A 14,745-nucleotide genomic window follows, 5' to 3' on the forward strand; every position below is an offset into this window, starting at 1 on the left:
GTGATTCAACAGCAGATACTGGACTTCTATGGCTAATGCTAGCGAAGACTTCATCCAAAAAAAGACATGTTCACAGTTGACATACGCCCACACTCAACTGACTCTACTTCATTTAATACTAGTTTAATAACAGGTTTATAATTACAATTGTATGCCAAAATTACCTGGAAACTTTACCTTTCTAATTGTCATCTTTCACAAACGACTGCACAACCAAACAAAACACATACCCAGCCCCATACCTTTTCCCATCACGCAACCTCACAGACAACACTACCAAGAAGAAAAATGGACAATAACTTCAGAACATAAACTTGAACTGACCTCCGACTGGGCTTATCTTGTTGGTGATGGCGTATCTCAAGATGTTCTCGTCCTTGACGTACATGACAAAGACACGCTCCGTGGTCAGCTGCAGCGTCTCAGGCCCCGCTCTAAGCCCGTGGCGGCAGTCGTGGTACGTGATGTTCTGATGCAGCTGAAAGGTGAATGTTTCCGAGCCGCGCTCCGCTGACACCACTGTGAACTCCCGCACCGATGTGGACCTCACCACTGAGAGTGGGGAGAGGAGAAGAGACTACATTACCCACTATGCAGCAGTTGAAGCCTGTAGAAAGACTACATTACCTACGATGTACAAGTTTAAATAATCTCGTGACAGAGTACATTATCAACAATATATCATATGAAATTGTCTGTTGTTGACGTATCTGTGTGTCACGTCCTGACCAGTAAAGGAGTTATTTGTTATTGTAGTTTGGTCAGGACGTGGCAGGGGGTGTTTGTTTTATGTGGTTCGGGGTTTGTTGGGCTATGTTATTATGTAAGAGGGGTATTTGTTTAGAGTGTTCCGGGGTTTTTGGTCTATGTTCTAGGTTAGTGTTTTTCTATGTTCAGTCTAGTCTTTCTATTTCTCTGTTTAGTTAATGGGGTTGACCTTCAATTGGAAGCAGCTGCTCCTCGTTGCTTCTAATTGAAGGTCTTATTTAAGAGGTGTTTTTTCTATGGGATTTGTGGGTAGTTGTTTCCTGTTTTGTGTCTGTGCACCTGACAGGACTGTTTTAGTGACGTTTGTTGTTTTGTATACGTGATTTGTTTGTTTCTCCTTCTTTTGATTTAATAAAGAAGATGAGTATACACGTTCCCGCTGCACCTTGGTCTAATCCTTACGACGCCCGTTACACTGTGCTGTAATAAAGATTTTATGTCATTTTATAGAGTCATGGCATATGAAACAACTTAGCATTTGTGTTACTGGGTGTCATGAACGCTCTTTAGATTTTTTTTTTTTACAAGCACCATTTGTCATAGTTTTTATAACTGATCATAGACACATTCTAGAAACAGCACAGTCCAAATAGTATTTATTTTCTTTCAAATACTTGAGCAGCACTCGATTGGAATTGCCTGGCGCAATAGAACCAATGGAATAGTCCCAAAAGTGCAATACCCACCCGTCTAGCACTCTAGGCAGGCTCAATCAAACGCACAAAGTATTCAAAAGAAAACAAGCACCATTTTGACTCAGGTCTGTGCGGCTCGCCTACTGGTCACAGACATCAGTTCAACATCTTTTTTAAAATTAACATTTGGTTGAGTTGGCAACTAATGTGAATTCAAAATGACCATGTCATTGGATTTAGGTTAAAAGTTGGGTGACAAAAATACGAAATTCCCTTACGTTGATGACTTTTTGCAAATCCAATCATTTTTCCAAGTTGATTCAACGTCCTCACATAGAATTGTTTTGTTGAAATGACGTGGAAATAATGTTGATGCAACCTGTTTTTTCCCGGGGGGCTGTTTCTAGAATGCTTATTATCTGTTACAGTTGAAGTCGGAAGTTTACATACACTTAGGTTGGAGTCATTGAAACTCGTTTTTCAACCACTCCACAAATTTCTTCTTAACAAACTATAGTTTTGGCAAGTCGGTTAGGACATCTACTTTGTGCAGGACACAAGTAATTTTTCCAACAATTGTTTACAGACAGATTATTTCACTTATAATTCACTGTATCACAATTCCAGTGGGTCACTAAGTGTCACGCCCTGACCATAGAGAGCCCTCGGGGTTCTCTATGGTGTTTTAGGTCAGGGCGTGACTAGGGGGATTTCTAGTTAGTTTATTTCTATGTTGGTGTATGTGTATGGTTCCCAATTAGAGGCCGCTGATAATCGTTACCTCTAATTGGGTATCATACTTAGTGTGTTCTATTTCCCACCTGCGATGTGGGATATTGTTTTGTTTAGTGCCTATGTGCGCTACGTACTGCACGTTCGTTAATTCTTTGTTGTTTTGAGGTTTCACTGTAATAAATATGTGGAACTCTACTCACGCTGCGCCTTGGTCCGATTATTTATATTACGATCGTGACACTAAGTTGATTGTGCCTTTAAACAGCTTGGAAAATTCCAGAAAATGATGTCATGGCTTTAGAAGCTTCTGATAGGCTAATTGACATCATTTGAGTCAATTGGAGGTGTACCTGTGGACGCATTACCTGGATGCTCCCTACGTTGGGAGCAATTTCCAAAGGCCTGAAGGTACCACGTTCATCTGTACAAACAATAGTACGCAAGTATAAACACCATGGGACCATGCCGCTGTCATACCGCTCTGGAAGAATACGCGTTCTGTCTCCTAGAGATGAACGTACTTTGGTGCAAAAAGTGCAAATCAATCCCAGAACAACAGTAAAGAACCTTGTGAAGATGCTGGAGGAAACAGGTACAAAAGTACCTTTATCCACAGTAAAACGAGTCCTATATCGACATAACCTGAAAGGCCGCTCAGCAAGGAAGAAGCCACAGCTCCAAAACTGCCATAAACAAGCCAGACTATGGTTTGCAACTGCACATGGGGACAAAAATCATACTTTTTGGAGAAATGTCCTCTGGTCTGATGAAACAAAAATAGAACTGTTTGGCCATAATGACCATCGTTGTGTTTGGAGGAAACGGGGAGGCTTGCAAGCTGAAGAACACCATCCCAACCGTGAAGCACGGGGGTGGCAGCATCATGTTGTTTGGGTGCTTTGCTGCAGGAGGGTCTGGTGCACTTCACAAAATAGATGGCATCATGAGGAGGAAAATTATGTGGATATATTGATGCAACATCTCAAGACATCAGTCAGGAAGTTAAAGCTTGGTCGCAAATGGGTCTTCCAAATGGACAATGATCCCAAGCATACCTACAAAGTTGTGGCAAAATGGCTTAAGGACAACAAAGTCAAATTATTGGAGTGGCCATCACAAAGCCCTGACCTCAATCCCATAGAAAATGTGTGGGCAGAACTGAAAAAGTGTGTGCGAGCAAGGAGGCCTACAGACCTGACTAAGTTACACCAGCTCTGTCAGGAGGAATGGGCCAAAATTCACCCAACTTATTGTGGGAAGCTTTGTGGAAGGCTACCCGAAACGTTTGACCCAAATTAAACAATTTAAAGGCTATGCTACCAAATACTAATTGAGTGTATGTAAACTTCTGACCCACTGGGAATGTGATGAAAGAAATAAAAGCAGAAATAAATCACTCTACTATTATTGTAACATTTCATATTCTTAAAATAAAGTGGTGATCCTAACTGATCTAAGACTGGGAATTTTTACTAGGATTAAATGTCAGGAATTGTGAAAAACTGAGTTGAAATGTATTTGGCTAAGGTTTATGTAAACTTCCAACTTCAACTGTATATGTACTACGGTTTGGTCTGGAGCAGTGCACCTTGAAATCACATTTTTACCAAGACCAGAAACCCCCCTTCTTTTTGATGACCCTAACGACCCTGGTCTATAATCAGCCCTGGCAGGATGAGTGGCTCTGCTAATTGAACACTTCCTCATCCAGTGGGCCTTTCAGATGAAACACAGTTTACATTCTGGGGAGCACATAAAAAAATCTGTCCCCGGCTTCCTCCAAAAGGAAGTGGAGGCAGTGAAGTCTCAGAGGTTGGTTCTTTTTATAGTCCCAACCATCCACTTGCGACTAGCCCCCTTCCGATCCTTATCTCCAAGCAACGAGAGATAGCTGAGACACTCAGGAAGGGGAGAGAGAGGCTAGTGGCGCCTTTGTTGCATCATGACATTAGATCAGATGGGGATCAGTTAAATGGTAGTGTAGGTTGGAAAAATTATTTGGTTTGGCTTATCAAGTTAGGATTCATTTGCGAGGAGATATAAGAGACATATCCGCTTTCCCACTGTGTATAAGTACTACCAACAACTTTTTCCTTTGAAATAGAGTCAGTGGAGTACAGGAAGAGAGGAAGTCATGACTCGGGCTAGGGAGAACCTCCTAAAACTACCACCTAATACTCAATCTAATACTCAAAGGTTTTCCTGATCAGGTTCTATAGTCAGTAAAACCACTGGGCTCCAGTTATGGCTATGCTCCAATGTCTATACTAGCTTACCACTTAAATGTATATATGCCCAAAAGGTGAACTTCATTCTAGGTGGTATGCAAGTGTGGATATTGGAACAAAGACATGGAAGGCCCAGAACGCCTGTGAGGTAAAGTGGGGTGGAGGTGGGCAACTAAAATTACAATTCGGTCAATTCAGGAAGCAAACTGAAATTCCAATACCAATTGACATTTTCCACACTGAAAAGCAATGAGGATAATTCAAATTTGAGTTACTTCCTGAACTGAAAGAATGTAAATGTAATTCTTCCCAACCCTGGTGGGCAGTGATTGGCTACTTATTGGCTAGCGCACCTGAAGGGTAGTACTGATAGGTGTCCTTGTAGGGCTCCATCTGCACGGTGGCGCCGGGGGCAATGAAGGGCACGTCGCCATGGAGACGAGTGTCAACACTGAGGTGGTTCTCGCTGTCCAATCCTTGGGCCATCTGGACGATGCTCAGCCGCTGGTTGCCGGGGTAAAAGGTAACCTCGGCGTGGCGTGTGAACTCAGCACCTGTGGGACAGGAAGTGACATCATAAGGAAGTGATATCGCTATATTAGCGACAGGAAGAGACGTCATAATGAATACATGGCTATGAGATTTAACCTTGGGTGGTTTGAACCTGATATGTTCATATTACAACTATAACAATTGAGTAAGGTCTTTGCTATTCGGCCTTCATTGAGTTAAAACGTATAAATAATTAACTTAGGTGAACTTAGCACATATTTGGCTTTCGTGAAAACTCTCACACAAGCCTGCTTGCTCTTCGCGAAGATCCTACACATCTTCCACAAGCCTCTTCTTCTTCTGTGACATAATGGCGATCCGCAAACAAACATTAAAAGGTGCATGACCCCACCTACTGTGCTCGAGTGTGTGGTCAATCACAGTTTACAACATTAGCTACCTAACTCAGTACTTCTGAGAAAATAAAAAAAAGAGCCCTACTAACTTCTAATAGACCCTCCCCATCCCCAAAACACTGTCCAACCTCAATGACCCTACACTTCAAGCTTTCCCTCTCTTCAACATAGTTACAAAAATATAACAACACATGCTCCACCATTTCATTGACTATACACTCCAGACACAAACCATTCACATGCTTGCCAACCAGATGTACAATGTCCTCTTCCTTCCTAATCTGACCTTTGAATCTTGGTCCACCAAACTTTCTTCAGAGGGCATATAAATGCCGGCCCTTGGGCTCCGAGTCCCATCTCTGCTGCCACATATCTATCAAAAAGGATCTGATTTTACATTTGGCCTCACCTCTAACTTGTTTTAAAGATATTTTGGCTATCTGGTGTACAATTTCATTCCCTTCCACACCCAAATGGGCTGGGAACCAGCAGAATCTCACTACTACACCCAGTCTCTCAATTCTCCATAATAACATTAATGCCTCCAATAGTAGGTCAATCTTATTAGATTTGCCAGATGATAAACTATTCAATACAGACAGGGAATCTGAGCATACTATAATTCTGACAGGTTGAATCCACAAGCCTCTTAGCTAATACAACGCGTCTAAACACACATCAACGGGAACACCTGACTCAAATTAGCCTGAGAGGGGTGGAGTAGGCATAACACCCCTCTGGAGACAACACAGATGTACGACTTTAAACTGACTTTACACAAACACACAGAGCGACCTGAAGTCTGCCAGCATGGGGGCAGCCTCATTCACACACACACACAAACGAAGCAAGCACGTACGTACGCACACACACACACACACGCACACGCACACGCACACGCACACGCACGCACGCACACAGAGCAATAAAGGCAGTGGTGACATCATGGAGAACAGGTTTTATGTAAAGATTAAAATATGTGGGCGGCAGGTAGCCTAGTGCATAGACCGTTGGACTTGTAACAGAAAGGTTGCAAGATCGAATCCCTGAGCTGACAAGGTAAAAATCTGTCCTTTTGCACCTGAACAAGGCAGTTAACCCACTGTTCCTAGGCCGTCATTGAAAATAAGAATTTGTTCTTAACTGACTTGCCTAGTTAAATAAAGGTAACATGTATGTAACACTGCCACACTAACTCTGAGGTGAGTGAGGTACTAGGACTCTGATGAGAATTGGGACCCTCCTATAGTGCCCAGTAGGCAAAATTGGTTGCAATGATGTCATGTTCAGGTTGAATACTGTTCGTAAAAGGATGTTTTGTTAACGTGGTGACAACTTCACTACGCGCCAGTAACATCATGACTCAGCTCACCTGTGATCTTGAAGCCAGCCTGGCTGTTGGGCAGCTCCAGGGCAAAAAGCCAGCCAAAGAGCTCTCCGATGGGTGCCACGGGCATTAGTGCCCATCCTACGGGCTCGGGCACCTCGCTGATGGCGGTGTATGCCCGCCCGTCGCTCACTACGATGTACGCATGCAGGTCCACGCTGTTAAGGTCCACAGGGGTGGAACCTACTGTCACTGTCCCGCTCACCTTGCCATTGACGCGATGGGGAGCACCTGAGAGAATAGAAGAGTCAGTCATGGTAACAAATGTATACTACACATAATGAATCAATGTATTGGGCATACATCATAAAAAGCTGATTGATGCTTAATCCGGTCAAAACGTTCATGCTTCTCGCATTTTTCAGAACGGGATACCAGAAACACTTTCCCCAGACGTCGCCTGTCAACCAATCAATGTATCCAACACAAAACATGTAGAGAACACCAATAACACAAACAGCACACATCTACACCAAATGCAACTCCATAGACATACAAAGTGACAAAACAGACGGCAATGGATTTTTTAAAATAATTCCTGTATTTTTAGCTTAAAAACAGGTCTTTGAAGTGTATGACTTAAGAAACAAACACACAGCTACAGAGGAAGCAGGAAGGGACACGAGGGTATTTTGGGGACATAGACTGGGCGTATAGGTACCAGAATTGGCATCAATTCCATTTCAATTCCATCAATTCTGTCACGGATCCCTCCGGAACTTTCATTACGCACACCCGGTCCCTATTCCCATTGATTAGTAATTGTATAAGTGTGCCCTGTCGATTATTGTTACAATGTCCGTTGGTGCGTGTGAGAACCTGTGCTGTGTGTTTTGGCTTTTGTGCCCTTGTGGATTGCGCAGATGATTACGGGTCTCGTCCCGTATGTTAATCATTGTGCGCTTGTGTTATTTATTCGAGGTACTCCTCGCTCTTTTGTTTGGGTTTCAATCCTGTGTGTTGTATACGTGTGTGTTTGGTCTTCGTCCCCGTGCCTTTACACGGCACGCAGTAATTGGGTGTAATAAAAAAAACTTTTACGCATTCCTGCGCCTGTCTCCCGATCCCTTTATACCGATGTGACAAATTCAAATAATTACAATTCAAGAATTGAGAAGTGACATTTATTCTTACCTATTTTGGTAATTGACTGAATTGATATGGAATTACTGTAGTAATTATCTCACTGTGAAAATATGTCTCTGGTCCCCACTTTGTTGTATTAACATGCCTTTATGTTCCTCTATTTACTACAAAGCACCCTGTGTGTGTTTGTGTTCCTGTTCCATCAAAGCACCCACAAGAACTTAGACTGAATACACCAACCCGCATGCATGTCTGTCAGTGTCTCCCACTGTCTCTCAAATCACAAAGCTTCACAAGTACCACGTTTGACAAGTCTTGACACTCCAACCCTGGAACAATATACACAAGTATGCCTTGACACTTCTACCTGGAACAATGTGTTCACATTTTGTTGTGAAACTTCAGCCTCCAACAAAACACCTCATTCCTGAGGATGAACCAACCCAGTGGAAAATCAGTCAGGGTGACATCATCCCCTCCAACTCTTTCAAGTAGTCGACTGACTGTATTTGTCAAAGCACTGACTGGCTGCCAAAACATCCGGTTATAAAGCTAACATTTAAATACTACCCCCATTACATGCCCTTCGACACACACACACACACACACACAGGTTAATAACAAGCAGCCAGACTAATAAAGGGAGTCGGTTGAGAGTGCAGAGGATGTGTGGGTGTGGGTGTGTGTGTGTGTGTGTGTGCGTGCGTGCATGCGTGAGAGAGAGCATTTACACTGCTCTCCAAATAGGAATGTCTGTCAAGCCACTTCCAGGTAATTAGCCAGCTAGTGAGGGGCTAGAGGAGCTTGCCATGGCCCAGTGACCAATAGGAGGATTGTTTGAGGAGCCCACCACTGCATCAGAGGTGTTGATCTGGCAGGAAATGGTTGCAGGGCCTAGAAACAAGATGATGCTGTCATGTGAGAGAGTGAGAGAGCAAGGGGTTTTTGGAGAGGGGGAGGTGGAGACCAGGTTTTTATGGGTCTGTGAGAGTTTGGGTGAGAATTGGTGTGTGTGTGTGTGTATTTAGGAGACGGAAAGAGTTGTAGTGTGTGAGTTTCTTTTCCCTCTATGCAGCACTAAGTACATACATATGACGCACACTACCGTTCAAAAGTTTGGGGTCACTTAGAAATATCCTTGTTTTTGAAAGAAAAGCACATTTTTTGTCCATTAAAATAACATCAAATTGATTAGAAATACAGTGTAGACATTCTTAATATTGTAAATGACTATTGTAGCTGGAAACAGCAGATTTTTTATGGAATATCTACATAGGCGTACAGAGGCCCATTATCAGCAACCATCACTCCTGTGTTCCAATGGCATGTTGTGTTAGCTAATCCAAGTTTAACATTTTAAAAGGCTAATTGATCATTAGAAAACCCTTTTGCAATTATGGTAGCTGAAAACTGTTGTGGTGATTAAAGAAGCAATAAATCTGGCCTTCTTTAGACTAGTTGAGTATCTGGAGCATCAGCATTTGTGGGTTCGATTACAGGCTCAAAATGGCAAGAAACAAATAACTTTCTTCTGAAACTTGTCAGTCTACTCTTGTCTGAGAAATTAAGGCTATTCCATGCGAGAAATTGCAAAGAAACTGAAGATCTCGTACAATGCTGTGTACTACTCCCGTCACAGAACAGCGTAAACTGGCTCTAACCAGAATAGAAAGAGGAGTGGGAGGCCGTGGTGCACAACTGAGTCCTCAACTGGCAGCTTCATTAAATAGTACCCGCAAAACACCAGTCTCAACGTCAACAATGAAGACGCGACTCCGGGATGCTGGCTTTCTAGGCAGAGTTGCAAAGAAAAAGCCATATCTCAGATTGGCCAATAAAAAGAAAAGATGGGCAAAAGAACAGACACTGGACAGAGGATCTCTGGGCTATACTCAGACTTGTCTCAGGGTAGTAAGTTGAAGATATCCTTCTAGTGGTGTGGGGCTGCGCTTTGGCAAAGTGGGTGGACAGAGAGAGCCTGCCTGCCTGCCTGCCTGCCAAAGTGAAATAAATATGAAGAGTAAACATTCCACTCACAGAAGTTCCAAAAGAATAAAAACATTATAAATGTCATATTATGTATATATAGTGTTGTAACGATTTACAAATGGTTAAAGTACAAAAGGGAAAATAAATAAGCATAAATATGTGTTGTATTTACAGTGGTGTTTGTTCTTCACTGGTTGACCTTTTCTTGTGGCAACAGGTAACAAATCTTGCTGCTGTGATGGCACACTGTGGTATTTCACCCAGTAGATATGGGAGTTTATCAAAATCGGGTCGGTTTTGCTCAGTTTCCACCTCATTTTGTGGGCAGTGTGCACATAGCCTGTCTTCTCTTGAGAGCCAGGTCTGCCTGGTCTGCTCACTGAGTCTGTACATAGTCAAAGCTTTCCTTAGGTTTGATTCAGTCACAGTGGTCAGGTATTCTGCCACTGTGTACTCTGTTTAGGGCCAAACAGCATTCTAGTTTGCTCTGTTTTAGCATTCTAGTTTGCTCTCTCTCGACCTGAGCCCTTGGACCACGCCTCAGGACTACTTGGCCTGATGACTCCTTGCTGTCCCCTGGTCATGCTGCTGCTCGACTTTCAACTGTTCTGCCTGCAGCTATGGAACCCTGATCTGTTCACTGGACGTGCTACCTTGTCCCGAACTTGCTGTTTTGGACCCTCTCTCTACCGCACCTGCTGTCTCTAACTATGAATGATTGGCTATGAAAAGCCAACTGACATTTACTCCTGAGGTGCTGACCTGTTGCACCCTCTACAACCACTGATTATTATTATCTGACCCTGCAGGTCATCTATGAACGTTTGAACATCTTGCCAGTGTTCTGTTATAATCTCCAGCTGGCACAGCCAGAAGAGGACTGACCACCCCTCAGAGCCTGGTTCCTCTCTAGGTTCTGGCCTTTCTAGGGATTTTTTCCTAGCCACCGTGCTTCTACATCTGCATTGTTTGCTGTTTGGGGTTTTAGGGTGGGTTTCTGTACAGCACTTTGTGACATCAGCTGATGTAAAAAGGGCTTTATAAATACATTTGATTGCTCAGTTGTGCACCGGGGCCTCCCACTCCTCTTTCTATTCGGATTAGAGCCAGGTTGCGCTGTTCTATTAAGGGAGTAGTTTCAGAAGAAAGGTCTTTGTTTCTGGCCATTTTGAGCCTGTAATCAAACCCACAAATGCTGATGCTCCAGATACTCAACTAGTCTAAAGAAGGCCAGTTTTATTGCTTCTTTAATCAGAACAGTTTTCAGCTGTGCAAACATAATGGGTTGGTTGCTGATAATGGGCCTCTGTACTAGAGGTCGACCGATTAATCGGAATGGCCGATTAATTAGGGCCGATTTCAAGTTTTCATATCAATCGGTAATCTGTATTTTTGGCCACCGATTTGTGGCCTGCTGGAGGTCATTTTGCAGGGCTCTGGCAGTGCTCCTCCGGCTCCTACTTGCACAAAGGTGGAGGTAGCGGTCCTGCTGCTGGGTTGTTGCCCTCCTACGGCCTCCTTCACATCTCCTGATGTACTGGCCTGTCTCCTAGTAGCGCCTCCATGCTCTGGACAGTACGCTGACAGACACAGCAAACCTTCTTGCCACAGCTCGCATTGATGTGCCATCCTGGATGAGCTGCACTACCTGAGCCACTTGTGTGGGTTGTAGACTCCGTCTCATGCTACCACTAGAGTGAAAGCACTGCCAGCATTCAAAAGTGACAAAAACATCAGCCAGGAAGCATAGGAACTGAGACGTGGTCTGGGGTCACCACCTGCACAACCACTCCTTTATTGGGGGTGTCTTGCTAATTGCCTATAATTTCCACCTGTTGTCTATTCCATTTGCACAACAGCATGTGAAATGTATTGTCAATCAGTGTTGCTTCCTAAGTGGACAGTTTGATTTCACAGAAGTGTGATTGACTTGGAGTTACATTGTGTTGTTTCAGTGTTCCCTTATTTTTTTTAGCAGTATATATACACACAAATACAAAAAAAAATCATAATAATCGTCCGATTAAATCGGTATCGGCTTTCTGGGCCTCAAATAATCGGTATTGGCGTTGAAAAATCATAATCGGTCGACCTCTACTCTGTACGCCTATGTAGATATTCCATTAAAAAAATCATCCGTTTCCAGCTACAATTGTCATTTACAACAATGTCTACACTGTATTTCTGATCAATTTTATGTTATTTTAATGGACAATTTTTTTTGCATTTCTTTCAAAAACAAGGATATTTCTAAGTGACCCCAAATTTTGGAGCGGTAGTTTACCTTTCCACTAAGGCAATGTGAACTGTGGAAACAGGAATACAGGTACGGATGACCATTTTCTCACCAATAACCCCAAATATTGTTCACAGATGTTGTATGACTGACAAAACCACACTAGTTCAAATCCATATATATAATTTTGTGGCATTTTGCGATATTATGACCCTGCCGGTGATCCTCGGAGCCTGTGTCACATCCAATACCGTCATCCCCAGGACTCACCGTCAGGGAGACAGTGACGACCGTTGCCGTAGAAACCGGAGCGACAGTGGCAGCAGAAGCCGGAAGAGTAGTCGGTGCAGTCAGCGTTCTGAGAACACTGCTGTTGGAAGCGAGCACACGTCTCCTTGGTCTCTGTGCTGTACTGGATCACTGCGCGAGAGAGAGAGAGAGAGAGAGATTATTTCCTAATAATCATTGATCTAATATGTTCCTCAGTGTTTGATTTGGCAAATGTTTTCATATTACTGGATGCCAATAGAGCTCATTGAATTAAATTGAAAGAAAAATAGGGGGAGTGAGAGAGGGGAGGGAGGACGAGAAAGAAAGAGGGGAGGACGAGAAGAGGAAACAGTCAGAATTTGAATCTGTCAATATACGCTGACTCTGCTGGATGTGATTGGGGGGAACCCTAGGGAGGGTCAGGGCATGTGAACCATTGCCAGTGGTATAGTGCTATGTTCTTTAGGTATTGGAAAATGTCATGACGTCATCATTTCTCAAAGTTCGTACCGACAGATGTACCCTATTAAATATCATTGTACAATAGGCCTATACATGAAATGCATCCTCCAATTGCAACGTCTGCCTATTATCTCATATTATCTCAAGAAAATGTTATATTTTTAATAACCTCAAACACTAAGTTAGGCATACCCAACTTCAAAATAGTCAATCGTGAATGATAATTCTTCATGTTTTACCGGTGAATATTCACCTTGCATGCCAATCATTTGATCTCCATCAGTTCCATGGGAATATGCATTTTGATCTTTTTGCTACATGTCTGTGGCTAAGGTACACATAAACACATGCAGGCACACACACTCATACAGATGAACACGAACACTTGTACACACACAACACTCACTCATAAACACTCCTGCCCCATCTCACAAAGGAAGACTGGGAACCTCAAATAGAGGACGCTAACAAACTTTTTCAATGCTGCAAGAGCTGTGTTTATTTTGCTTAATTCTGGGACAATGTGGACCGCCAAGACTTTCAATGTAGGACCTGTTTACTTGCTGAGGACTACAGGGGTGAAGTGTCTACTGTTAGCAAACCGGTAGTGAACCTACATAAACTACTAGGGAATCCACACCCGCCTACTTTTTCTTTCTTCTCCACCCCAGTAGCCGGACGCCGCTCTGGCCTGGTGGAAGTGTCGCCGCCGTGTCGGCTCTCCACAGCTGACAGGCTTGTTCTCTGCAGGGATCCCTCCAAGGATCCTCCGGGCTCTCCCCCTTCCCTGGAGAATGGAGTTGGTGGGATGCTCCTGGATGACTTGGTGGATGTTCTTGTTCTACAAGATCCTACCAACCAGCCATGGAGATATGTCACTCGCCGTGGAAACAGCTTCCTCTGGCAACGGGGGCCTTCTTGGAGATGTTAAGCCCAGACCAGAAACAGCTTCGCCGCCCTGGATCCAGCGGTTCTGGCGCATTTGTCCTCTGTTCCTTCTACGGTGGCTTCTACCTCGGGTTCAGATACTACAGCTGGCTCGGGTCCATCGGGCTCACCGCACTTCGGTCCTCGAGGGGTTTGCTAAACGACTCGAGGCGAAAGAACGGCCGGAACTCCTCAGCCATTGCACCAGCTGTCTTCATCGGCAGTTCTATGGTAAGAAACACCTTGGTTCCCGGGGGAAAAAACTCTTATCCTGGAGCACGAGTACAGGAAATCACAAGGCTGCTTCTGACCATTCTATAACAGCTGCCAGGAGCTGATGCCGTCGAAATCCATGTGGGGTCAAACGGCATTAGGAGGGCTAGCTCGGAACTTCTGAAAATGTATTTAAAATTCCTGATTCTAGCACTGATTGATTCCAAAAGCGGCCAATTTATTTCAGGTCCGGTACCATTGTTGAGCCACAGGTGTGAAAGATTCAGCAGGCTACTGGCATTACACACTTGGCTAAAGGATTACTGTAGCTCTGTTGGAGTCACTTTTATAGATAACTTTGACATCTTCTGGAGACAGAAGATGCTCTACAGAAATAATGGAGTCCATCCAAATCACCTTGGCTCCTGGACTCTGTCCACGCATTTTAAGGCTGCGTTGAGACAATGACTTATCAATGCGCCAAGCCCAGCTCAGTTAATCCCTACCATTGTGTCGCTGAGTTGTTATTATGCTGCAGCAAATGCATGTTTTCCCAGGGGCGTTGGCAGACACAATGTGAGTAACCTAATGCATGTCCCTCTAACTGCCCGGAATGCCTCTGTTGATCCTACAGCTATTGTATGCAGTAATCATGTGCCTATTTTTCCAGAGTTATACTATTCCCTTAGAGACGGTGTGCCCTAGCAGGAAGTCCACTGTGTAATATGTGCATTTATACTTCTGCTAAGCTTCCCAATAAAGCAATAAAAAACAATCAAGCATCCAAAAAAAGAGCTAAAAATATCCCACATGTACATATGTAGCATAAGAAACAAGGTTCATGAAATCAAAAACTTGCTAGTATCAGATCTCTGAAACTCACTTAGATAATACCTTGGAT

At 43.6% G+C, this 14,745-nt stretch overlaps 1 protein-coding gene across 2 annotated transcripts in view; it reads right to left on the reverse strand.

The window, feature by feature from the left end:
* Positions 1–14,745, reverse strand: part of nid2a (nidogen 2a (osteonidogen)) — a 104,571-nt gene that overhangs the window by 63,762 nt on the left and 26,064 nt on the right. For both annotated transcript variants that reach the window (XM_014210029.3, XM_014210028.3), the window contains exons 5-8: positions 12,243–12,392; positions 6,647–6,892; positions 4,720–4,920; positions 325–552 (exon numbers count right to left, since the gene is read on the reverse strand). In XM_014210029.3, the coding sequence (XP_014065504.3) occupies positions 325–552; positions 4,720–4,920; positions 6,647–6,892; positions 12,243–12,392 (825 nt within the window). The remainder of the gene's footprint in view (positions 1–324; positions 553–4,719; positions 4,921–6,646; positions 6,893–12,242; positions 12,393–14,745) is intronic.

The sequence above is a fragment of the Salmo salar genome, chromosome 09, assembly GCF_965601325.2.
Source record: "Salmo salar chromosome 09, fSalSal1, whole genome shotgun sequence".
Classification (NCBI taxonomy): Eukaryota; Metazoa; Chordata; class Actinopteri; order Salmoniformes; family Salmonidae; genus Salmo; species Salmo salar.